Source organism: Rhinopithecus bieti, unplaced genomic scaffold, assembly GCF_001698545.2.
Source record: "Rhinopithecus bieti isolate Rb0 unplaced genomic scaffold, ASM169854v2 scaffold_13400, whole genome shotgun sequence".
In the NCBI taxonomy this organism is placed as follows: Eukaryota; Metazoa; Chordata; class Mammalia; order Primates; family Cercopithecidae; genus Rhinopithecus; species Rhinopithecus bieti.
This window is the reverse complement of record NW_016807991.1, coordinates 5652250-5676392: the sequence shown is the minus strand read 5'-3', so window position 1 is coordinate 5676392 and position 24143 is coordinate 5652250. Positions and strand designations below refer to the sequence as shown.

Below are 24143 nucleotides of genomic sequence, written 5' to 3'. Positions count from 1 at the left end.
ATAATTATTTGATGTTTAATGCAATTCATTTTGTGAAGGCTTCTGGGTTTTTCCTTAAATTTTCTGATTTTTAATGAAGGCTCCTGATCATCCTGGATGTTGACAAGTTTTCTTCTTCATGTGAAGTCTCTGATGCACAATAAACTGATAAGTTTTTCTAAAACTGATTATACTCATAGGGTTTCATCTCACTCTAATAGGAAGTTCAGGTTAAACTATGTGCATTTAACTCATAAGTCAAACTTGCAAGAGCTTAACAGACTATAAACTTTAATTCTTGCTTTAAAGCAACAAAAACAAAACCCTGGTGCAGACCCCGAAGTGAATTCTGTTCCAGCTTTTCAGACTCTAGCTTCCTCGACCTTCTGCTCTATGGTTTTCAACACACGGGACCCGTGTTTGCTGCAGAAATAACCTCCAATCCATCTTATGCACCAGAAAGACTGTGGGGTATTTTTTTTTTAACAGCCAAGGTTAAGTGTAATACGTATCATTAGCACCACATTCCATGGTCAGTCCTACCTGGATGAATGGCATTTTTTGACAAGCTATGAGCCTAATGGAAAAGGAAATGGCTAAGGGAAACAAGTTTCCAGCCTATGTGACATGAGTTTCTGCACTACATGTAGTAAGGGATGCATTCCTTCAGGACTTCCCAAATCCATTACATGCTAGGGTTTTCTCTCTGGTATGCATTCTGGTGTGATGTACTCTAAGAGCTGCCTTACGGACAAAAGTTTTCCCACATTCATCACATTCATAGGGTTTCTCCCCTGTGTGAATTCTCTGGTGTACTCTCAGAGTTGAATTTTGGGCAAAAGCTTTCCCACATTCGTTACATTCATAAGGTTTCTCCCCTGTGTGAATTCTCTGGTGTGCACTAAGGTGTGATTTCTGGGAGAACGTTTTCCCACAATCATTACATTCATAGGACTTCTCCCCTGTGTGAATTCTTTGATGTACTCTGAGGGTTGAATTATGGGCAAATGGCTTCCCACATACATTACATTCATAGGGTTTCTCCCCTGTGTGAACTCTCTGATGGGCACTAACATATGACTTCTCAGAGAAGGTTTTCCCACATTCATTACATTCATAGGGTTTCTCCCCTGAGCAAGTTCTAAGATGTGCTCTGAGATGTGATGTCTTGGAGAAAGTCTTCCCCCATTCATTACATTCATAGGGTTTCTCCCCTGTGTGAATTCTGTGATGTGCCCTGAGGGCTGAATTATCAGCAAACGTTTTCCCACATTCATTACACTCATAGGGTTTTTCCCCAGTATGAATTCTCTGATGTGCACAGAGGTGTGTTCTTTGGGAGAAAGTTTTCCCACATTCATTACATTCATAGGGTTTCTCCCCTGTGTGAATTCTTTGATGCACTATGAGGGCTGCCTTATAGACAAAAGTTTTCCCACATATGTTACATTCATAGGGTTTTTCCCCTGTGTGAATTCTCTCATGTCCACTGAGGTATGATTTCTGGGAGAAAGTTTTTCCACACTTGCTACATTCATAGGGTTTCTCCCCTGTGTGAATCCTCCGATGTGTACTGAGGCGTGTCTTCTGGAAAAAAGTTTTTCCACATTCATTACACTCATAGAGTTTCTCCCCTGTATGGATGTTCTGATGTGCTCTAAGGGCTGAATTATGGGCAAACGTTTTCTCACATTCATTACATTCATAGGGTTTCTCCCCTGTATGAATTCTCTGATGTATTTTGAGGGCTGAATTATGGGCAAAAGTTTTCTCACAGTCACTACATTCATAGGGTTTTCTACCTGTGTGAATTCTCTGATGTGCTCTCAGGGCTGAATTGTAGGTGAAAGATCTCCCACATTCATTACATTCATAGGGTTTCTCCCCTGTGTGAATTCTTTGATGTGCCTTGAGAACAGAAATATGAGCAAAAGACCTTCCACATTCATTACATTCATAAGGTTTCTCCCCCGTGTGAATTCTATGATGTGCTCTGAGGGCTGAATTATGGGCAAAAGTTTTCTCACAGTCACTGCATTCATAGGGCTTCTCACCGGTGTGAATTCTTTGATGTGCTCTCAGGGCTGAGTTATAGGTAAAAGATTTCCCACAGTCATTACATTCATAGGGTTTCTCCCCCGTATGAACTCTCTGATGTACACTCAGGTGTGTCTTGTGAGAGAAAGTTTTCTCACATTCAACACATTCATAGGGTTTTTCACCTGTGTGAATTCTCTGATGTGCTCTGAGATGTGATGTCTTGGAGAAAGTTTTCCCACATTCAATACATTCATAGGGTTTCTCCCCCATGAGAATTCTCTGATGTCCTTTGAGATGTGATGTCTTCCCATATTCACTGCCATCACAGAGTTTCATCTCTGCATCTGTTTTCTGGTGTCCTATGAGGGGTAACTTGTAAGATCTCCCAGAGCCATTGTTATCACAAGGTTTCTCTTTTGTGTGAATTCTCAGATGTTTACTGAGGTTTGAATTCTGACAGAAAGCTTTCCCACATTCATTACATTCATAAAGTTTGAATCCCACGTAAGTTCCAGGATGCTGAATGGGATGTGAACTTGAACAAAAGGATTTCGCACATTCTTCATATTGGTAAGGTTTCTCTCCTGAGTGGGGCCTCTGATGCTGAATGAGGTGTCCTTTCTGGTAAAAGGATTTTCTGCATTTCCCATGTTCATCAGAAAGGTAGAATTTATCTTCTGTGTGAATTCTCTGATGTGCTGTAAAGTCTAATTTCTGGTAGAGGGCATTTGTACATTCATTATATTCACCAAATTTATCTCCAGTTTGTGTTTTCTGATGTACTATATGGGCTGAGCTCTGGCTAAAATGTTCTTCACATTTATTGCTTTCAAAAGCACTCCGTCCTGTAATAGTTCTCTGAGATTGAGGGGTGACTTCCTACTGACATTAATCCCCCTTTCATTACACTCATAGTGTGTCATAGTCATGTGAACTTTATTGTATTCAACAGTGGTAGTTTTGTCACAGGATGTCCCATATTCATTAAGATCAGAGCATTTCTCCCTTGTGTCAGTTCTCATGTGGTTAAATAAAGTGGTTTTATCAAAGTTTTTTCTAAATTCATCATCCTTACAGGACTTTTCTCCTGTTGGAAAACTCTCAGGTGTAATACAAATTGTCTTATCATGTAAACCTTGTCCAGATCCATCACATTCAAAAGATTCCTCCAAAGTTTGAAATTTCCAATACTGATCTTTCTTATAACTGCAAGCTTTCGCATTTTTACCATGTTCATAAGATTTCTGTCCAGGATGAGCTTTCTCATGATTAATATCAAGCTGCAATTTCTCACACACATTCGTGTATTCAGCCTTCTTTCTTGAATATTTTCTTTCACTTATAATTAATTCAGAAGCGATTGGCAAATTCATTCTATGAGAATCACATTTACAGGGTAGTTTTTCTGAAAACTCTGGAGCTATTTCCAGATTAGATGGGTTTTCTAAAACTTTCTGTCCTTCTTTACTTAATGTTTTGTCAGCATCACTGATGAATATTTCTTGCCACAGAGGTTTTTCTTGTTTTTCCCAGATCCCTTTGATGTGATCAACTTTAAAATACCCTAAAATGAGAAAAATTTAAAATATACTATAAATCTTACATTTGTCATGGAGAAGAACTTACACTCATGTCTTGATTTTGATTTTGGTTTTTGAGATAGGGTATTGCTCTGTCACCCAGACTGGAGTGCAGTGGCGTGATCATAGCTCACTGCATCCTTGTACTCCTAGGCTCAAGCGATCCTCCCACTAGGTGGGACTACAGGGGTATGCCACCATGTCCTGTTAATTTTTTAGTATTTAGTAGAGACAGGGTCTTGCTATATTGCCCAGGCTGATCTTAAACTCATGAGCTCAAGTGATCCTCCTGCCTTGACCTCCCAAAGTGCTGGGATTACAGGCATGAGCCACTGTGCCCAGCCCGTGTTTTGTTATGTATTTTATTAAAGATTACGTTTCCAAAGATTAAATAATTCATGCACACAGACAGATTCTCTCCTCATGTATGTTGTTTATAAAACAGGAATTATTTCCGGGGCCAGTCAAGGTGGAGTAGCCCCTTTCCTCCCACATCTTCCCTCTTACAATTAAAAATCCCTAGACAAAAAAACAAAACAAAACAAAAAACTAACAAATATAAACAAAGACTACAAAATGGAAAGAAAGTGAACTTCAGGACTTAAGAAATGACACACTGGAGAATTCCAAGGCTATTCTATATCTTTGACCGGGTGCTGAAGAAACCTACAATTCTGCGCTGACAGGCACAGACAAAAAGAGCACAAAGGAAAGCCTGCTCCTTCCAGTCAGAGGTCTGAGACAATGGTGGTCTAACAGAACAGGAAACACCTTTGATGTTTTCTCATGCACAGGCCAAACCAAAATGATACACTCCTGTGGTTCCATGGAGTCTGAGGCAGGGAGCTAATTTTCCCCTGCCATAGATACAGAGGATCTGCATGCTCTTGTATGTTTCCTTCCATGAGCCATGAAGAATCCTGAGAAAGTTCCATTCTTGGGATATGCCAGGAGATGGTCACAGCAGCCACTACCAAAATTCTGTCTAGAACCAAATTATTATTTAATTTATGGAACAAATGTCTTGATCTGCAAGGGCAAGAATATAATAAGTTGTGTTAGGGCACTGACAGGAACTCATAGCAGCTATAGGAAGGAAAGAAGAAGAAAAGCAGCACAGAAGAACAGAGACAGGAATACACAGTAGGCCCAAAACTCAAACAGAAGAGATAAGATAAAGTAGCACTTGTGATAACCATGGCCTCAAACCTGAAAACATAATGCATTCGACAGCTGAATTCACATTCTTCTGAAATGCACATGGAACAATCATCAAAACAGACTACATTCTAGACTGTAAGACAAACTTTCACAAATATATATGAAATAAATTATACGGAGGATGATCTTGAGTCACAGAGAAATTATACCAGAAATCGACTGTAAGTTAAATATTCCTAATTAACCCACGGGTGAAAGAAGAATTCTCGAATGAGGTATTTTGAAGTGAATGAAAACAAAACAACACAAGAATACAGAAATTTGTGGATACAGCTAAGGCAGTAGTACACAGAGATAAATTTAGGGCTTAAATTATTTTGGCCAGGTGTGGTGGCTCATGCTTGTAATCCCAGCACTTTGAGAGGCCAAGGCGGGTGGATCACAAGGCAGGAGTTTGAGACCAGCCTGACCAACCTGGTGAAACCCCGTCTCTACTAAAAATAGAAAAATTAGCAGGGCGTGGTGGTGCACAACTGTAATCCCAGCTACTTGGGAGGCTGAGGCAGGAGCATTGCTTGAACTCAGGAGGTGGAGCTTGCAGTGAGCCGAGATCGCACCACAGCACTCCAGCCTGGGTGACAGAGCAAGACTCTGTCTCAAAAAAAAAAAAAAATTATATTTGAAAAGAAAGACCTCCAGTCAGATGCTTGTTTCCCCTTTAAGAAACTAAACAAAGAGAGGACATTAAATTGAAAGAAAGTAGAAGGATGGAAAACAAGTCAAACCAAAAGCTTAATTATTTTTTTTAATGATAAAAACCATCAGAGAGAAAAAAAGAGAAGACACAAATTATCAATACCAAAAATGCAAGAGAGGACTAACTACTAACAGACATTCACGAGATCATAAAACAGCATTAACAATAACTCTGTCTTAGTTTGGGCTACTATGACAAATTACAATAGATTAAATGGCTTAAAGAATAAACATTTGTTTTTCTCAGTTCAGGAGACTGGAAGTCCGAGAGTAGGGTGCCAACATGACTGTGTTCTTGTGAAGACCTCTTCTGGGTTATAGACTACTCACTTCTTATTATAGCCTTATATGGTGAAAAGTGAAGTAGCTAGCTCTGACATCGTTTTGTAAGAGCATTCTAATCTCTCTCTTTTTCTAACTATAAAAGCAAACTACCTTTATTTGGACAATCTAAGTGGAAAGAAGGGGTACGTCAATGTGTACTGTAACCACAGAGAACATATTCTATGTCAAATGTTAAAACATAATGGCAGAATCATCTAAAAGACATTTATTTCTAAAGGAGCGGTCAGTGAAAAGGATATTTATGACAACGTAACATATTAACTTAATTCAGTATAATGGAGGATATGTTAACTGAATGTGTAATTTACTCAAATTTTAACTATGTTCGTATATGTAAATAAGGCTTAAGAATGTAATTAAATCTTCCTCTAAATGTGTGTGTGTGTGTGTGTGTGTGTGTGTATGTATATATGTCTGCGTGTGTGTATGTGCAGTTCCAAATAACTTCTGGACCAAATGGTTTTAACTAGTGAATTCTACCAAACATCCAAGGAAGAAATAATACCAATCCTACACAATGTCTTCTAGAAAATAAAAGATGGAATATTTCCCAAATCATTTTATAAGGCCTGCCTCATCCTCATAGCAAGATTAGGCAAATACTATTCAAGAAAAGAAACCTTCAGACCAGTATCTCCCATAACATAAATGCAAAAATGTCCCAAAAAGTGCACAGAAATATATAAACACAGATAATATATCAGTGAAATTTACCTAAAAAATGCCAGTTACTACACTGTAATACTATAAAAACTGTAGTTTTTATGCTACATTTTAGGTCAATGTAATCTCCTATCAGTAGTCTGAAGAACTAAAATCACACAATACATCAATGCCAAAAATGTTAACAAAATTCAAAACCTATTTATTAATTTAATAAAATAATCTATAAAAGTCTATAACTAACATTATACTCAAGAGAGATTGACTGTTCTCCCTCTAAGATCAGGAAAAAGACAAGGATGCCCATTACCAGTACCTTTACACAAGATTGCACTGGAAGGACTGACCAGTGCAAAAAGGCAAGAATAAAAACACAAAGATACAGAGTAAACTTCACACAGAAAATTAAAATCTAAAAGCTCCTTGAACTAATAAGTGTTTTTAGCAAGGGCAGAATCTAAGGCCAATATACAAATCTATGCCTACAAACACACAATGACGAATTGGAATTTTAAATCAGAGAAACAATATTTACCACAGCACCAAAACAAAATTAAAAACAAAAATTTAAAAAGCCTCGCTATCTGTGTTCTAAAAACTAAAAGACATTGATGAAAGAAATCAAAGAAATACTAAATAAATCAGTAGGGATATTTTGTGTATGGACTGGAAGACTGTACATTGTTGTCAATTCTCTTTAATTTGCTCTACAGATTCAATGCCACCCCAGTTTAAATGCCAACATGTTTCCTTTGTAAAGATCATGAACCTCATTTAAAGATTTATACAGAAGATGAAACCTGGAGAAGTACTTGACTTCAAAACTTAATAAGCTAGAGTAATCAAGTTAATGTGGTACTGGCATAAGGAAAGACATGTAGATGAATGAAAAGGAATAGAAACTACAAACACAGACCCACAAATACACAGCCATCTGTTTTCTAAGAAAGGTGGAAATGCTGTTCAGTGGAGAAGTAACAAATCTTTTCAAAAAGTCATGCTGGAATAACTGGACTCCCTGTTCCAAAAACATTAAACTTGACACATAACTCATACTTCATATAGAATTTAACACAAAATGGATTATCAACTCAGTGTAAAAACTGAAGCTGTAAAATTTCTAGAAGAAAACAGGATTCCTAAATCTGTTACTTTGAGTTTCAAAGTTTCTAGATAGAACAACAAAAGCAGGTTCTGTAAAAGAAAATAAGTCGGACTTTATCAAAATTAATATTCAGTTTTAGTGAGCCTCCTCTGAAGTTATACTAGTGGGAGTGAGATGCAGCATCACTGCCTGCCTCGTGGGGATGCAAGTCCGGTCCCCGACTGATCTGATGCCCTGGAGGTGGAAGAGGAGGCTTCTACATTTTTGTTTTTTTCTTTTTGAGACAGAGTCTCGCTCTTGTTCCCCAGGCTGGAGTGTAATGGCACAATCTCGGCTCGCTGCAACCTCTGCCTCCCAGGTTCAAGTGATTCTCCTGCCTCAGCCTCCTGAGTAGTTGGGATTACAGGTGCCTGCCACCATGCCTGGTTAATTTCTGTACTTTTAGTAGAGACGGGGTTCGCAATGTTGGTCAGGCTGGTCTCGAACTCCTGACCTTAGATGATCCACCTGCCTCAGCCTCCCAAAGTGCTGGGATTACAGGCGTGAGTCACCGCACGCGGCCGAGGCTTCTACATTAACCCTGGGCCTGGGTGAAAGATCAAGGGCCCCCTGAGGACTCTGATGACACTACAACCACCTTGTATTTTGTCAGGGGCCAAGACCCCTAGTGCATCTGCATTCTTCTTTCCACCCTTCAGTAGTGAGATCTCAGCTCACCATTATCTCCACCTCCCAGGTTCGAGCAATTCTCATGCCTCAGCCTCCCAAATAGCTGGGATTACAGGCGCAAGCCACCATGAGTGGCCAATTTTTTTGTTATTTTTGGTAGAGACAGGGTTTTGCCATGTTGGCTAGGCTGGTCTCAAACTCCTGGTCTCAAGTGATCTGCCTGCCTTGGCCTCCCAAAGTTCTGAGATTAAAAGTGTGAGCCACTGTGCCTGGCTAGATATTGCATTTTTTACAAACTGAAGGTTTGTGGCAACCCTGAGTTGGGCAAGTCTGTTGGCGCCATTTTTCCAACAGCCAGTGCTCACTTTGTGTCTGACTCAGCAGTTTTTAGCAATCAAATATTTTAAATAGGGCATGCATGCTGTTGTTTAGACATGTTATTGCACATCTACAAGACTAAAGTATAGTGTAAACATAACTTTCATAAGCCCTAGGAAAACAAAAATTGTAACTTGCTTTATTGCGAAATCTGCTTCATTGTAGTGGTCTGGAATGGAAACTGCAGTATCTCTGAGGCATGCCTATATAATATAAACATATATTCAGCTGCACTTAGTGGGTAGAAAGGAATACATTTACTTCATCCTTCCCCTGGTAATGCATTCTCTATTTTATTAAATCCTTCCCTAAGAAGAGTCATTAACCTATTCTCTATGATCTTCTAGAATATTTCTACTTTTGCTTTGATAATTAGGTCTTAAGCCAACTGAATTTGATTTTTTTGTTTTGATCTACATGGATACCTCAATATCCTTTCCCCATTGTTCTCCAATGTCATCTATCTAAGACCACTGTCTATCAAGTGCATGTTTTTTCTTGAACTTTCTACTCTGTTTCACTAATTTACTAAACCATCCCACCCCTCAACTCCATGCTACTTAGCTACACAGAGTTTTACATAAAGCCTCAATATCTGGTAGAGCAGCAAATCCTCCTGTATCACTGTCTTTATGAATGGGATTGTGTTTGGTATAGCATTACATCTTTATAAATGTCTCCCCCCTTGAATTTATTATATAGGTGTTTCCTCTATTTTATCTTTGATAGGGTTAGCTAAAGTTTAATTCATTTTATTTTTATTGTAAAGAAATATTCCATTTCTGTTTTCCATTTATTTCTACTTTTTTTTTCTTTTTTCTTTTTTGAGTCGGAGTCTCACTCTGTCACCCAGGTTGGAGTGCAGTGGCGTGATCTTGGCTCACTGCACGCTATGCCTCCCGGGTTCATGCCATTCTCCTGCCTCAACCTCCCGGGTAGCTGGGACTGCAAGCGCCCATCACCATGCCCGGCTAATTTTTTATATTTTTAGTAGAGATGGGATTTCATCGTGTTAGCCAATTAATTTCTAATTTTACTTTTAAATTCTGCTTTCATTACTGTATTTTTGATGCTGTTCTTGCTTAATTTATTAATGAGATTACGACCTTCCTTCTGTCCACTACTTTAGCTATATCTGATGGTTTCTAACTTGCAGCTACAATTATTTCATTACATAAATCAAATCCAAAATTGCATTACAGTTTTTTGCATATTGTTTAAAAGAGATACTTTAAAATTTTTTCAAGTGGATTTTTTTCATTTTATTATTAATTTCTAGATTTAGCAAACTAGGTTCAGAGAATGCTGTTTGTGTTTATTCTAATTTGTTGAATTTATTGAGGTTTTCTCTTTAAACTAATAGTATACTCTCACTATTTTATCATTATTCCATTAAAACATTAAAGTTTTGTTTTTTGCATTAGCATACATATACACAAATGTATGGTTCACTTTAATACAAATGTAATTTATACCCTCTCTAGGCATATTTACTTGTTGTCCATTGTACCTACTGTTTAATCAGATAAGACATATTATGATGTCCTAATTCTAGTGAGTTTGAAGTTCTTAGAACTCCATTATTTTATGTTTTGGAAACATTGATATTATATTATTTGGTGCAGGCATTCAAATCCTTAAAGGTTTTCATTTCCCTGTGCTCTTGAACGAGAGCTCTTCCTACTTTAATGAATTTATTGCCTGAATTCAAATCTGAATGATACAGAACATGAAACCTACATTATTTTATCTTTACTGACTCAACAATTTTACCGATGTTTTATAATGATCTTTCTATGTTACTCATTTAGGGATATCCTTTTTAGACAATCCATGTGATCCAATAATTTACATTTAGTGACTTGGCAACATGCTTGATCTAAATGATGCCCATCTTTATGTGATGCTATTTGTTGGTGGGACTTCAAACAGAAATCTTAATTGTGCTTCACTTCTAATAATTAAGATGATTTTACTTTTCTGCTCTTAACATGACATTGAAAACTATAGTTTTTTAAGATTCCTGGAATCATTTATTAGTACAAAAGCTAATAGGCATATAAAAAGATCCCTGATATCATTAGTGACCAGGGAAATTGTTATAGACTTATTTGTGCCCTTCCCAAATTCTTGTCTTGAAGCCCTAACCCCCAGTGTAACTGTATTTGCAGACAAGGCCTTCAAGGAGGCAGAAAGGGTAAAAATGAGGTCATAAGGAAGGACCCTAATCCAGTAGTACTGATATCTTTATGAGCAGAGGAAGAAACACCAGAGTATTCTCTCTCTCCCAATGCATGTGCACAGAGGAAAGGCCACATGAAAATAGAGCAAGAAAGTGGCTGTCTTCAAGCCAGGAAGAGATGCGTCACCAGAAACCAACTTATTAGCACTTTCATCTTGGACTTCCAGCCTCCAGAATCATGAGAATTTCTATTGTTTAAGCTACCCAGCCTATGGTATTTTATTATGATAACCCTAGCTGACTAATAGAGAAATGTACATCAAAACCACAGTGAGATATCACTTCGTATCCACTAGGGTGGCTCAAATCAAAAAGTCAAATAATAAGTATTGGTGAGGATGTGGAGAAATCAGAACCCCACATGCTGTTGTTAGGGACGGAAAAAGGTGCATTTAGAAAAACAGTCTGGTGGTTCCTCAAACAGATAAAGACACGAATACCAAATGACCCAGCAGTTTCACTCCTAGGAATACACACGAGAGAAATAAAAACAGTTGTCCATACAGAAACTTGTAAATAAATGTTTATATTAGCATTATTTGTAGGTGGAATCCCAAATACCTACTGACTGATGAATGGACAGACAGGTAGTATATCCATACAATGGAACATTATTTGGCCATAAAAAGAATGAAACATGCATTCTATAACAGCACTCGTAAACATTATGCTAGGCAAAATAAACCAATCGCAAAAGACCACATATTATGTATGATTCCATTTATATAAAATGTCCAAAATAGGCAGATCTATAGAGACAGAAATAGACTGGTGGTTACCTAGGGCTGCAGAGGGCGGGGGGGACAGGAGAGTGGTAACTAAAGGGTACAGGTTTCTTTGAGGTGATGAAAATTAACTGTGGTGATGTTTACATATACAGTCATCCCCTGGGGAGTTGGTTCCAGGATTCTCTTGAATACCAAAATCCATAAATGCCCAAGTCCTTGATAAAAATGGCATAGCATTTGCATATAACCTATGCACATCCTCTTGTATACTTTAAATCATCACCATATTAATTATGCTACCTAATATAATGTAAATAGTTGTTATACTGTATTGTTCAGAGCAGTAGAGGTGAAAAGTACTGGCTCTGAAACCAAACCGCCCAGCTTTGTGTCTTGGCTTTGCCGCTTACTCTACAACCTTAGCTAATGACCTAAGTTCTCTCGGTTTCCTCATCTCTAAAATAAGGGTATCTGTCTACTTCTGAAGTTATGTGAGAATTAAATGACTAATATATATGAACAATTTGGAACAGTGTTCGGCAGTTCGGTATACAGTAACTTCTCATCAAATGTTGTGGCCCACGCCACACAGCTATCACACAAAAACAGATCAATAGTGAACCGCTCTGATTAAAGTTGGGGTGCGGTGGGCTGGGAGCTGAGCCTTGTCCACAAGTCCACCTCTACCACCTTGTCTGAGGTCTTAACCTATCCAGTCCTAAATTCCTGAGACTTCAACGACTCTCTCTGCCAAATGATGTGGGTCTCAGAGTGGCCTTTTAGAAGTCTGTCTACGGCGCACTGTGCTAAAGAATGGGGTGACAGCAACTGACCGTTTTAGGTAGAGTTCTAGCACAAAAGGCTACTCTCAATGTTATTAAGCATAAATTATGACTACAGCCACGAAATGATTTATCAAATGATTAATCAAAAAAAAAAAGCAAAACACTCTTCTACTTGATAAGCACATAAACGGTGTTTTTTTTTTCCTTTTTATTTACTTTTACTTAAATTTTTAGAGACGGGGTCTTGCTGTGTTGCCCAGACTACACTCAAACTCCTGGGCTCAAGTGATCCTCTAGCCTCAGCCTCCCTAGTAGCTGGGACTACAGGAAGAAGCTACTGCACCCGACTCTTTTTTTTTTTTTGAGATGGAGTCTCATTCTGTGACCTAGGCTGGAGTGCAGTGGTGCAATCTCAGCTTACAGCAACCTCCACCTCCCAGGTTCAAACTATTCTCGTGCCTCAGCCTCCCCAGTAGCTGGGATTACAGGCACATGCCACTACGCTGAGTTAATTATTATTATTATTATTTTAAGCAAAATGGGGTTTTGCTATGTTGCCCGGGCTGGACTCAAACTCCTGGCCTCAAGCGATCCACCCACCTCAGCCTCCCAAAGTGCTGGGATTATAGGCATGAGCCACTGTGCCAGGCCTCAATTTTTTAATAACAATGATGGGGTGGGGGGCAGTCCACAAAATGGATAGAACAGCCTTGAAGGAAATATAGAACTCAGAAGGATATGGTTAACAAAAATGCCTTTGAAGGAAGCACATGTCACTCCTGAGAAGTTTATGGGTTGGCTTCACCACTTGCCTGCTTTATTCATTCTGGTGCCTTCTCTTTGCCCTTCCTAAGCCATGGCTCTGGCCCGGTTTCAAGCACAGACTTAGTCAACACTGGGTTCTAACATTCTGAAGACTTGCTTGGGAACAAGAAAGCCTTGCATCAACCACAGGCTCCGTCAAAGGAATGGCCCCCTGATATCTCATAGCCTATGGCTAGTCAGGGTCACTGGGAGGTGAGGACAAAGTCTAGAAACCAATAACCCAGCCAGATGTTCTGGAATTAGGTCATAATGAGGGATACGTGGTCTACTTATGTGCCAAACACCTTGTTCTAGACCATTCCCAACATTCCTGACTAGGTGCAACCTCCTGGTGATTCTGGTTTTATAGCTATGGGACTACGTGATCACAAGAGCAAAGAAGCCCTCATGTATCTGAAGACTGGGGCCGCCTATAAACCTGAAACTAGCCCAAGGCAAATTAGACCTTTCACCAGCCCAAAGAAAGCATCCAAAGGTTCAAACAGCTGGGAAAATTTGGGCAGAGGTGGCCCTCTCCAGAAAAGGTGGATTGCTGGATAGCACAACCACAGAGACAGAAGGAGAAAACAGACAGGAGCTTTACTCAAAATCACAAAGACACTGTTTTTCATTGAGAACCGGATGAGAGTAGGAAAAGCGGCAAATGGCCAGTTGCCCCCAGCAGCCCTGAAGAAATCAGGTAAATTCTGCTCCAGAGACGGCAGAGCTGGTGGTGCCATTCTTCAGGGCAGCACAGCCTCTTTCTGCCATACTTCACTAGGCCAGGGCAAAGTTTGTAGACTGCAGCCGCTCTGTCTCCTGGCAGATGTTCTGCTCCACTGTGTCACACTCAGCTAAGAATGCCTAGAAAATACACAAAGGGCAGTAAGGGCCCATCCAGGGATAGCCAACCACTACCCACACAAGGCTCCTTGCTTAGCCATTCTGGGGAACCCATGGCTGAGACTCAAAACAGACTGTGCATGAATGGAGATGGGCAACTGGCCTGGGTTCCAAGGTAAGGGGAGGGAGGGAGCACAGGACCAGCATTCTGACCATGCTCTAGGCCAGCAATCCCCTAAAAGGTGGTAAAGGCAGGGAGCTTTGCCACAAGGCCACTGCACAGCAACTGAACAATCGCAGGAAGCACTGTATGCATGAATACTGCCTCCAGGAATTGCGTAACGTGTCAGCCCTATCTGCTCTCCAGTGAGTTTCCTCCCTAAATAGTTCAAATTCAAATATAATTACAGGAACATAAGGCTCTTCTCTGACGTTCGGGGTTCCTGTTGATAAATAAGTAATAACCAAAACGAGCCTATACCACACACCATGCTTCTATACTACCAACTCTGAACAGATAAACATGCATACCTACACATTAACATATTATGCCTTGTTGTGCACTATTACACAACTCACCTGAACCTTTTTTACCAAGCCTTTCCTTTTCAATCTACTGTCTTTGAAATTTTCTGGCAGGATCTATGGAAGAGTAAGTTGATAATACAAGTTAGTTAATAGTAAACATGTAACAAATAATCCTCCGTGAAAATGACATGAGAACACATAAGAAACACCCACAGTATACAAAACAGGTCACGGATCACCAATGTAAATGAGATGTCCATTTTCAGGAACCCTTTCCCTGAGTCTGTATCCTATATTGCCTTTCCATGGCTCTTGTCCCTATAAAAGCTCCCTGTATTCTCCATGTCTGGGCTGTAGGAACTCATCTGTAACACAGACTTTGTTTTTTTATTGTTTCATATGTATGGATACTCTACCCTGGCCAGACCATGGGCTCATTGTGAGGCTCAAAAGTGCCTGCTGTTGGCATTTTTTTTTTTTTTTTTGAGACATAGTCTCGCTCTGTCGCCCAGGCTGGAGTACAGGGGCACGATCTCGGCTCACTGCAAGCTCTGCCTCCTAGGTTCACGCCATTCTCCTGCCTCAGCCTCCCGAGTAGCTGGGACTACAGGTGCCTGCCACCATGCCCGGCTAATTTTTTATATTTTTAGTAGAGCCAGGGTTTCACCGTGTTAGCCAGGATGGTCTCGATCTCCTGACCTTGTGATCCACCCGCCTCGGCCTCCCAAAGTGCTGGGATGACAGGCGTGAGCCACCGCACCCGGCGCTGCTGCTTCTTTACACCCACCCTGTCCAACAGAAACACACAGTGCAGTTCACCTTCAAGAATGAAGCATCAGGCTAGAGATATCATTACTATCATCTGCAAAAGAGAACTCCTGAGTTAATGTTTCAGCAGCCTCATAAGATCTGGGTCTGGCTGAATCCTCTGTAAGTAATGAGGCCTGCAGAATTATCAGTCACATGAGTATCAGAGAAAGTGAAAACCTGTTTCCTTGACCATGAGATGGTGGACTCCTTGGGTCCCAGCTTCATGATGATTACAGATGCTACTGGCAAACATAAGTATAAATGATTAAAGTCCTATACTGGAGGGCTGTGAGTGCCTAGAAAGCAGGAACTGTCTTATCATTGTGCATTCACCCAGGACCAAGCAACGTGATTGGCACACAATAGTAGATGCTTAATATTCTCAAGTGATGGGTTTGCTCAGACAATAGGAGAGTACATTACTGAAAGAGTGAATGTGACTGAAATAAAGACAAAGAAAACTAGTTCTTCTCAGCTGAATATTTACTTACCAGTGTGTCAATCTCCTCCAAGATCTTCATAAACTGCTCTATTGTGGCTTTTACTCTCCTATCAAGTTTGCAGAGAGCTTCAGCTTGCAAATCCTTGGGCAGAAAACCCTGTGGGAATTAATGAATTACTGCAAGGGTTCTTTGAGGCTGATGGAAAACTCCATGCCACAATACTACTGAAGCGATCACACTGAGTCCACCATAGCCCTGGCAGGCCAGGCCACATTTCAGATCCACAACTTCATCTCTTGGAAAAATTTAAAAGACTGGCCGTGGGCCAGTCCAAGAATTCTATCAGGTTGCAGTCTGCTCTACTTCGTATGACCCACTGTGGCTGCAAATGCCTCCCTCCTGAGGCTTGGTGCCAGTGAAGCCCCCAATCACAAGTGTATACCTGCGCACAAGAGGCAGATGTTAAAAGCACAGGCTTAGAGTCTTCAAAGCCTAGGCTTGAAAACTGACTGCCATTTACTAACTTGTGATCTTGAGCAAATTACTTAGCCTATTCATGTCTCAGTACCCTCATTTTAAAAATGAAGATTATGATACCCACACCCTAGAGGGTTACTGTGAGGTAAAGGGAATATATGTACATGTGTCACTAACTTGTGGCACAGACACATGCTAACAAATGGCAGCAGTGCTTATTTTTATCAAATTGTCTAATGGTTCACTCACATAGCTTGGCCTAATGACCAGTTAGCTGGTGACAAGAGTTGGATAGCAGGGATCTCTGAGGATGTTTATCACAGCCAAGAGCTACAGATACAGATTTCACAACATGTAGCAAGAGCTTTAAACATCAACCAACAATTCCAACTCAAAGAATTTATTCTACTAAAAAAAACAGGAATGGTCAAAAAAGATTTACGTCCAAGGATAGTCAAAGAAGCATTACACATAATGGTAAAAATAGTATTAAATGAACAATACAGAACTGGCTCGGTAAATGATACATTTATACAAGATGAAATGCATGCAAGCTTTGAAAAATACCATCATAGGAAAACATTTAATTTTTTATCCAAAAAAAATAGTTTATAAAGTGTATATAACATTATATCAATTTTTTTAAGATGAAAAATGTATTTCAGGCTTCGGTAATGGTTATCGCTGAGATGGGGCCTCATGGATAATTTTTATTTTCCATATTAGTGCCTATACATGTACTTAAAACTTTTGTACAGTCAGCATGTATTCTGTAATTAAAACACAAACATATAGGCCGGGCAAACACAAACATATAGGCCAGGCATGGTGGCTCATGACTATAATCCCAGCACTTTGGGTTTTTTTGGACTTTTGGACTTTGGATTTTTTTGGACTTTGGACTTTGGGAGGCCAAGGCGGGCAGAGTTTGAGGTCAGGAGTTTGAGAACAGTCTGGCCAACATAGTAAAACCCCATCTCTACTAAAAATACAAAAAAATCAGACAGATGTGGTGGCAGGCAGCGCCTGTAATCCCAGTTACTCGGGAGGCTGAGGCAGGAGAATCGCTTGAACCCGGGAGGCAGAGGCTGCAGGGAGCTGCTGAGATTGCACCACTGCACTCCAGCCTAGGTGACAGAGTGAGACTCCATCTCAAAAAAAAAAAAACCCAAAACACAAACACACCCCAATTAATGTTACACAATGAGAAGGAAAAATAAATAAGTGGTCTTGAGCTAGTCCTAATCCTTACTGGGTTTCAGTACCCCATCTCTAATATAAGGAATTGAATAGGATGACCCCCTCCAACCCCACTATCATGTTCAACTTGGACCTTCTATAAACCAACAAAATGTTATTTGCCTTGCCAAACACATTACAACAGCCCAGAGAGAAGCTACTTGTTCTATTTCAGACAATTCATGATCCTAGCATGGTAGGTGCTCTCCTGTGAGCATAAATGGATGCTGGCTGGGGTTTGACAATAACTATGACAATAAATGCTTATAAAGCACTTAGTATGTGTCAAGCTCAATCTACATTATTTAATGCTCCCAACAATCCTAAGAGGGAAATGTCACCATTATTCCCTTTTTGCAGATGAGGAACTTGAGGCAAAGATAAACTTGTTCTCAGTAAGAGGAAGGGTGAATCTAGGATCTGAACCCAGGGAGTCCGACTGCAGAGCCTGTCCCCATAACCACAAGTTATATCCAGGAAGCTCTGATACAAGGCAGAAAGTCAAGGTCCATGAAGAGAGTTACCTGCTGGATTCCAGTAAGCTCTTTATTCAACTCTTCCAGCTGGTCAGCTATCTTCTCCACAGACTTCTCCAAATGTTTCAACTTCTTTAGTTCAACCTCTTCCTCTGGACTGTTCTAAAATGTTTAAGAAGAAAACAAAGCCAACAGTCAACAAGAACAGGCTGGGTGTGGTGGCTCACGCCTGAATCCCAGCACTTTGGGAGGCCAAGGTGGGCAGCTCATTTAAGGTTAGGAGTTTGAGACCAGCCTGGCCAACATGATGAAACACTGTCTCTACTGAAAAAAACAAAAGAATTAGCCGGGCATGGTGGTAGGCGCCTGTAGTCCCAGCTACTCGGAAGGCTGAGGCAGGAGAATGGCTTGAATCTGGGACGTGGAGGTTGTAGTGAGCTGAGATCGTGCACCTGCACTCCAGCCTGTGTGACAGAGCGAGACTGGCCCCCCCACCCCGCCCCCCCCGGCAAAAAAAGAAAAAGCAATCAACAAGAACAGTAGCCTCTGTCAGGAAAAATACCTGACCACAACTGCACGAAACCACTCACCTAGAAATAATGCTTTTAACTCTGTTGCTTCTTGGAAATCAAGTCAAAGGGTTATACATCAAGTTTTCCATCTACAAAGACTCCAGACTAGAGAGAAGGTGTTAGGCAAACATTCTGGTGTGGGCCCTGACAGCTTGGGTACAGAGAATAGAGACAATCCAACTGCCAGATTCCGTCTCAGCCCTAGACTGATCAACAACCAAGACTGAAGCCTGGAAGATAATCACATTTCAGTGAACACTTGTGAGGAGTCCAGAATGGCAAGTCAGGTGGAATTCTACCATTCCTTTAAATGGAATTCCTAAATGGCAGCCTCCAATTGAGCTTTCCTGTTTAACATGATGCTGGTTAACAACGATGAATACTTTTATTGAACACTTCCTACATGCCACACACTATCCTGAGCACCTTACCTATATTATTTTTTTAAGCCTTACCACAACTCCATCAGGGAAGTACTGCTGCTTTACAGATGATGAAACTGAGGCTTAATGTAGTAAAATAACATGAGATCACACGTCCAAAAGAGGTAGAGTAGACTTAAGTTCAGACTTTTCTTTTTTTGAGATGGGGTCTCACTACAGTGCCCAAGTTGGAGTGCAGTGGCTGTTTACAGGCATGATCATAACTCACTGCAGCCTCAATCCCCTGGACTCAAGTGATCCTCCTGTCTCAGACTCCCAACCTGCTGGGACAACAGGTATGTGCCATGGTGCCCTCCTTGACTTCACACTTCACTCCATAAGCTCTGTGTCAGCTCCACGTAAAAGTCCTATAGTTTCTTCAAACTTGACTCCTTGGTTCTGCCTGTTCCCCATCACCATTCTCCCTGACCCTGAAGCAAGAAATTTAGAATATTTCCCCCTTCTCTCAGGTAAACATTTGACAGAGAGGTCTAGCAGCTTTCTGCTTAGTTATGCTATCCCAAATTATTCATTCCTCTTTGTAGCTAAGTCCTGAGTTCCAGTCTCCTGGCAGTTCCAAGTCTGGATTAGATTTTCTTTGCCTTCACTTTGTTAATCTCTGCCCTCTCTCTACTCAGTCACCTCACTCAAAATAAGGGAACTTCATCTGCTCAGTAATTTCGCTGTGTCACAATGCAGGGCTGGCCACAGCCCTCTCTCATCACCTTAAGGGTTGCTGACCTCATCTGTCTTTTTTTCCCCTCAGTTTCTTAGTCTGAACCTTTCTTTCCAGTCAAAGGTTTTCCCTTGTGGGAGATTTTAGTTAAAAGGTTGGTTAAAGGGAGAGAGGCTCCTGAACTGGAACAGATTATTCTTAATATCTACAAGTTTATTTTAACACCAGACTCTTGCTAATTCTACTCCAAGTGAATGAGACTTGTCCCAGGCACCATTTTAACCAGACCCAGATTCTACCACCAAAACAAAAAACATATTATTAAGGCAGCACAACCGCTCCTATTTCTTAGAGCAAAAGTTCTAACCAACAGGAGCAGGAGGGTATGAGAACAACAAAATTGGTAATCCTATAAAACAAATAAAGGCTGTATTTGTTTAGAGAGGGGTTTTATCAACGCAGAATCTGGTCCGAAGGCGAGCAAATTGATGGGGCTCTGTCCTTTTTTTTTTTTTTGAGACGGAGTCTGGCGGGCTGTGTCACGCCAGGCGTGGAGTGCAGGGTGCGGGATCTCAGGCTCCTGGCAGGGCGTCCTGCCGGGGTCCGCCGGGTTCAGTTCACGCCATTCTCCTGCCTCAGCCTCCCCAGTAGCTGGGACTACAGGCGCCGCCACCTTGCCCGGCTGGTTTTTTGTATTTTAGTAGAGACGGGGTTTCACCATGTTAGCCAGGATGGTCTCGATCTCCTGACCTCGTGATCCGCCCGTCTCGGCCTCCCAAAGTGCTGGGATTACAGGCTTGAGCCACCGTGCCCGGCCCCCAATTTGGTCTTCTAAACCAAAACCTGTATAAAAGACTTCAGTCATTTGATTCTGAGGATTTCTGATGGAAAAAGCAATTTACCTTTTCCCAATTAACATGACCCGGCAACCATCTTGTATTCCAAGTGCTGACAATGGTGTTTCCATTTCCTTCAGGGATTTTCCTAAAAAGAGGAGAAAGGTAGGCCAACTTGTAATAATTGTACCACACTGAAAATACATTTCAGCACGATACAGGAAATAGACCAGTGTGTTCACTAATGAGAATTGGTATCTTTTTAGAGGGTGCCGTGACCCAGTAATTTCATTTCTACATATTCATCCTCAACAAATAACTGGACATGTGACTCCACAGTAACCACTATACAATAATATTCAGTGCAACCTTTTCATATTAGTGAGAAACTGGAAAGAGCCAAATATTCAGGCATCGGGGGCTGATGAACCATACTACAGAAGACTTTAAAGTCTTCAGTAGGCATTACAGTCTACAATAGGCATTAAAGCTCATTTGTTGCAGGAAACTTCAATGCCACAATGAATGCTGATGACCCAGTGTTATTGAGGGGTTTTATCCAGGGGAACATTATCTTTTTCAAGCATTCCTCTATTTTGAAACATGAATTTCTATTGTGTTTATAATTCACAAATAAAATATTTTTAAAAATTAAAGACAATACATTACATTATGAAATATAAATAAAATGCCTATTACTAAATTATTTATAATGACTGACACCCAATGGGATAAGTCTTTCCCCAGTGGATACCAGAATAATGGGTTCTCAGGGGAGTGGGAAGACAAGGGACAGGGGCTAGGAGGGTGTGGGTCCTGGCAGAAATGAGCATCATCCATCCACTGAGCCCACCACATCCAGGTCCCCAGTAAGTTTGTTCAAAACCTCCTTTGAGTCAGAACAATGTGAGGCACTGGAAACACAGCAGTATCTCCACCCTCACGGAGGCTGTTATTCTAACAGAGAAATCAGATGTTAAGCAACTAAGAAAATGATTATTTAATAGTAATTTCATAGAAGTGATGCAAAAACAGCAGGAAGTACCATGGTAACATATAATGGGAAGATGATCTAACCTAGCCAGGGAAGACTGCCCATGAGCTTCATCAAAAATGGTGAGATTTCTGCCATCATCATAAGACTTCAAATCTGACACCTGTCCAGATGTTTGAAAGTGTCCAGTACCTAGCAGGTCCTCAATAAATATCTGTTGAAGAACTGAATGAATAAACAAATAAATAAAAATTGTCCCAGTTTGAAAACAGAGTGACTATTAGGAAAAGTTAAGCAGTTTTAAAACTGTCGCTTGGCCATAAGGAAAAGCTGGAAAAGAAATGCTTACCCTTGGCTGGGCGCAGTGGCTCACACCTGTAATCCCAACACTTTGGGAGGCCAAGGTGGGTGGATCACCTGAGATCAGGAGTTCGAGACCAGCATGGCCAACATGGTGAAACTCCGTCTCTACTAAAAATACAAAAATTAGCCCGGCATGGTGGTGGGCACCTGTAGTCCCAGCTACTCAAGAGGCTGAGGCAGGAGAATCACTTGAACCGGGGAGGCGGAGGTTGCAGTGAGCCTAGATCACGCCATTGCACTCCAGCCTGGGCGACAAGAGTGAAACTTTGTCTCAAAAAAAAAAAAAGAAAAAAAGAAAAAGAAATGCCTACCCTTAAATATGAGTTTCTGAAAAGACTGTGGAACCCCTATGGCCTCTTCAACAACCTGGGCCAGGTCTTGGACAACTGGTTCACTGCTGCCCTGCTGCGGGGTAACATGAAGGTCGTGCTTCTCATTGCCTGGGGAGAAAGAAAAGCATTTGACAAAGATGATTCTTTCACATAAACCAATAGAGGGTGACACTTTATTACATTTATTTACCCAGCCTTCAAGGCCCAGCTCATATGCCACCTACTCCACAAAGCCTGCCCCCATGCCACCCAGCTTTCCTCTGGTGACCTCCTCAAGGATCTCTGTTTCCTCTATTATAATAACTAACAATATGAATGATATCAGCTAACATTTTAGGCATTTCACGCATAATCAAATTTAATCCTCAGAAAAACCCCACGAAGTAGATCTACCTATTACTTCTTATTTCACAGATGAGCAAACTGTGACCTCAGGCAAGTTAAGGCCTGCCTATGGAGACCCAACTGTTGGAATCAGAACTTGACATCAGATCTAGCTGATTCCCAAGCCCACCTTTTTCATCACAAGCCATCTGCTTCCTGTGGCCTGACTGCCCTGTACCCTGTATTGTACTGGTCTCGTCTCGCTTGCTGTAAGGGGCAAGTGACTGCTTTCCTCTGCCTCTCCCATTGGACACACTTGAGTGCATCCATGATTGGTGCTAAGTAGACAGACAAATGAATACGAACAGCAGAGCCTTTCTTTGTGAAGGAGAGACGCCAGTTCTTTTCCAGGGATGTGGACAATAAGGAGAGAGCCTGTGTCCAGTACATTACACCAAGGTTTGGTTCCCCCAACAGCTCCATGAGGTCAGCGGGAGCCAGGGTTACCAAATCTACTTCACAGAGGAGAAACCGGATTCTTAGAAAGAAGCCGTCCATCCCAAGGTCACTCAAAACTGCAGGATCTAGAATCCAGGTCTCCAGATTCCCAGACCCTTGAGCCTCCCCTAGCTGGTTCTGGGGAAACCTCATGGACTTAGCTCTCCGGTGTACTGACTTCATTTGGTTGTGTGTCAACTCCAACAGTAGGCAGACCCAAAGGGTGCCCAGAGTACAACGCTTGGACCCACAGCCAACTCATGTGGCCACACGGAGAAGGCACTCAGCAGATGAGGAGCACCCCCGCAGGCACGAAGTTCTGACTCATTACACACAGAGCAGTCGTAGACCACATGGCCAAATATATGCCTGACACAAAGACCACAATAACTGCGCCGGCACACAAACACAACCAGGCCCACGACGTAAAGCCCGGACAAACTCGAACACCCAGGATCGCACAAATGGCCAGAGACAAAATACACCGGCCACATGGAAAAGTGTACAAAAGACAGTTCCACGGACACAACCAAGAACCCACGCTTCCGTGTGGGGAAAAGAAAGAGAGGTCAGCCTGTTACTGTGTCTATATAGAAAGAAGTAGATTTAAGAGACTCCATTTGGTTCTATATTTGAGATGCTATTAATCTGTGACCCTACCCCCAACTTTATCCTTGCAAGAGATATGTGCTATGGTGATTTAAGGTTTAAAGGTTGTTAAACAAGTGCCTAAAGGCTGCTTGTGGTTAAAAGTCATCACCATTCTCTTAATCTCAAGTAAGAGAAAACATTTGTCTCCTGCCCGTCCCTGGGCAATGGAACATCTCCGTGTAAAACCCATTGTGTGCTTTGTTTACTGAGCAAAGAGAAAACCGCTTTTAGGAATAAGGTGGGATTTGTTGGAGCAATACTGCTAAAAGGTTTATGGAGATGTTTGCATATGCATCTCAAGGCACAGCATTTTCCTTGAACTTATTCAGGTCACAAAGATCTTTATGTCTTACTGCTGATTTACTCCCTTATGTTTAAGATGGTAAAGATAATTATCAATAAATACTAAGGGAACTCAGAGACC

At 41.1% G+C, this 24143-nt stretch overlaps 2 protein-coding genes across 2 annotated transcripts; both read right to left on the bottom strand.

Annotated features, from left to right (window-relative positions):
• Positions 1-3654, bottom strand: ZNF658 (zinc finger protein 658). Its single transcript, XM_017884785.1, is given in 2 exon segments — positions 1-2888; positions 2891-3654. Coding segments are annotated over 2 exon segments (2745 nt in total). The 5' UTR covers positions 3393-3654; the 3' UTR covers positions 1-645.
• A 10158-nt stretch (positions 3655-13812) lies between these two features.
• Positions 13813-22319, bottom strand: BAG1 (BAG cochaperone 1). Its single transcript, XM_017884784.1, has 7 exons — positions 22226-22319; positions 21635-21776; positions 20625-20705; positions 18100-18215; positions 15908-16015; positions 14658-14720; positions 13813-14099 (listed from the first exon to the last, which is right to left on the bottom strand). The coding sequence occupies exons 2-7, from the start codon at positions 21693-21695 to the stop codon at positions 14013-14015; spliced, it is 516 nt and encodes a 171-aa protein (XP_017740273.1). The 5' UTR covers positions 21696-21776; positions 22226-22319; the 3' UTR covers positions 13813-14012.
• Between the last annotated feature and the right edge of the window lie 1824 nt (positions 22320-24143).

Excerpts from the sequence above, each read along its gene's own strand:
- BAG1 (XM_017884784.1), bottom strand. The coding sequence starts at position 21,695 with ATGATGATGGCAGAAATCTCACCATTTTTGATGAAGCTCATGGGCAGT. Across the intron at positions 14,721-15,907 it reads TGGAGGAGATTGACACACTG|ATCCTGCCAGAAAATTTCAA; the intron begins GTAAGTAAATAT and ends ACTCTTCCATAG. Across the intron at positions 14,100-14,657 it reads GCTTGGTAAAAAAGGTTCAG|GCATTCTTAGCTGAGTGTGA; the intron begins GTGAGTTGTGTA and ends TGTATTTTCTAG.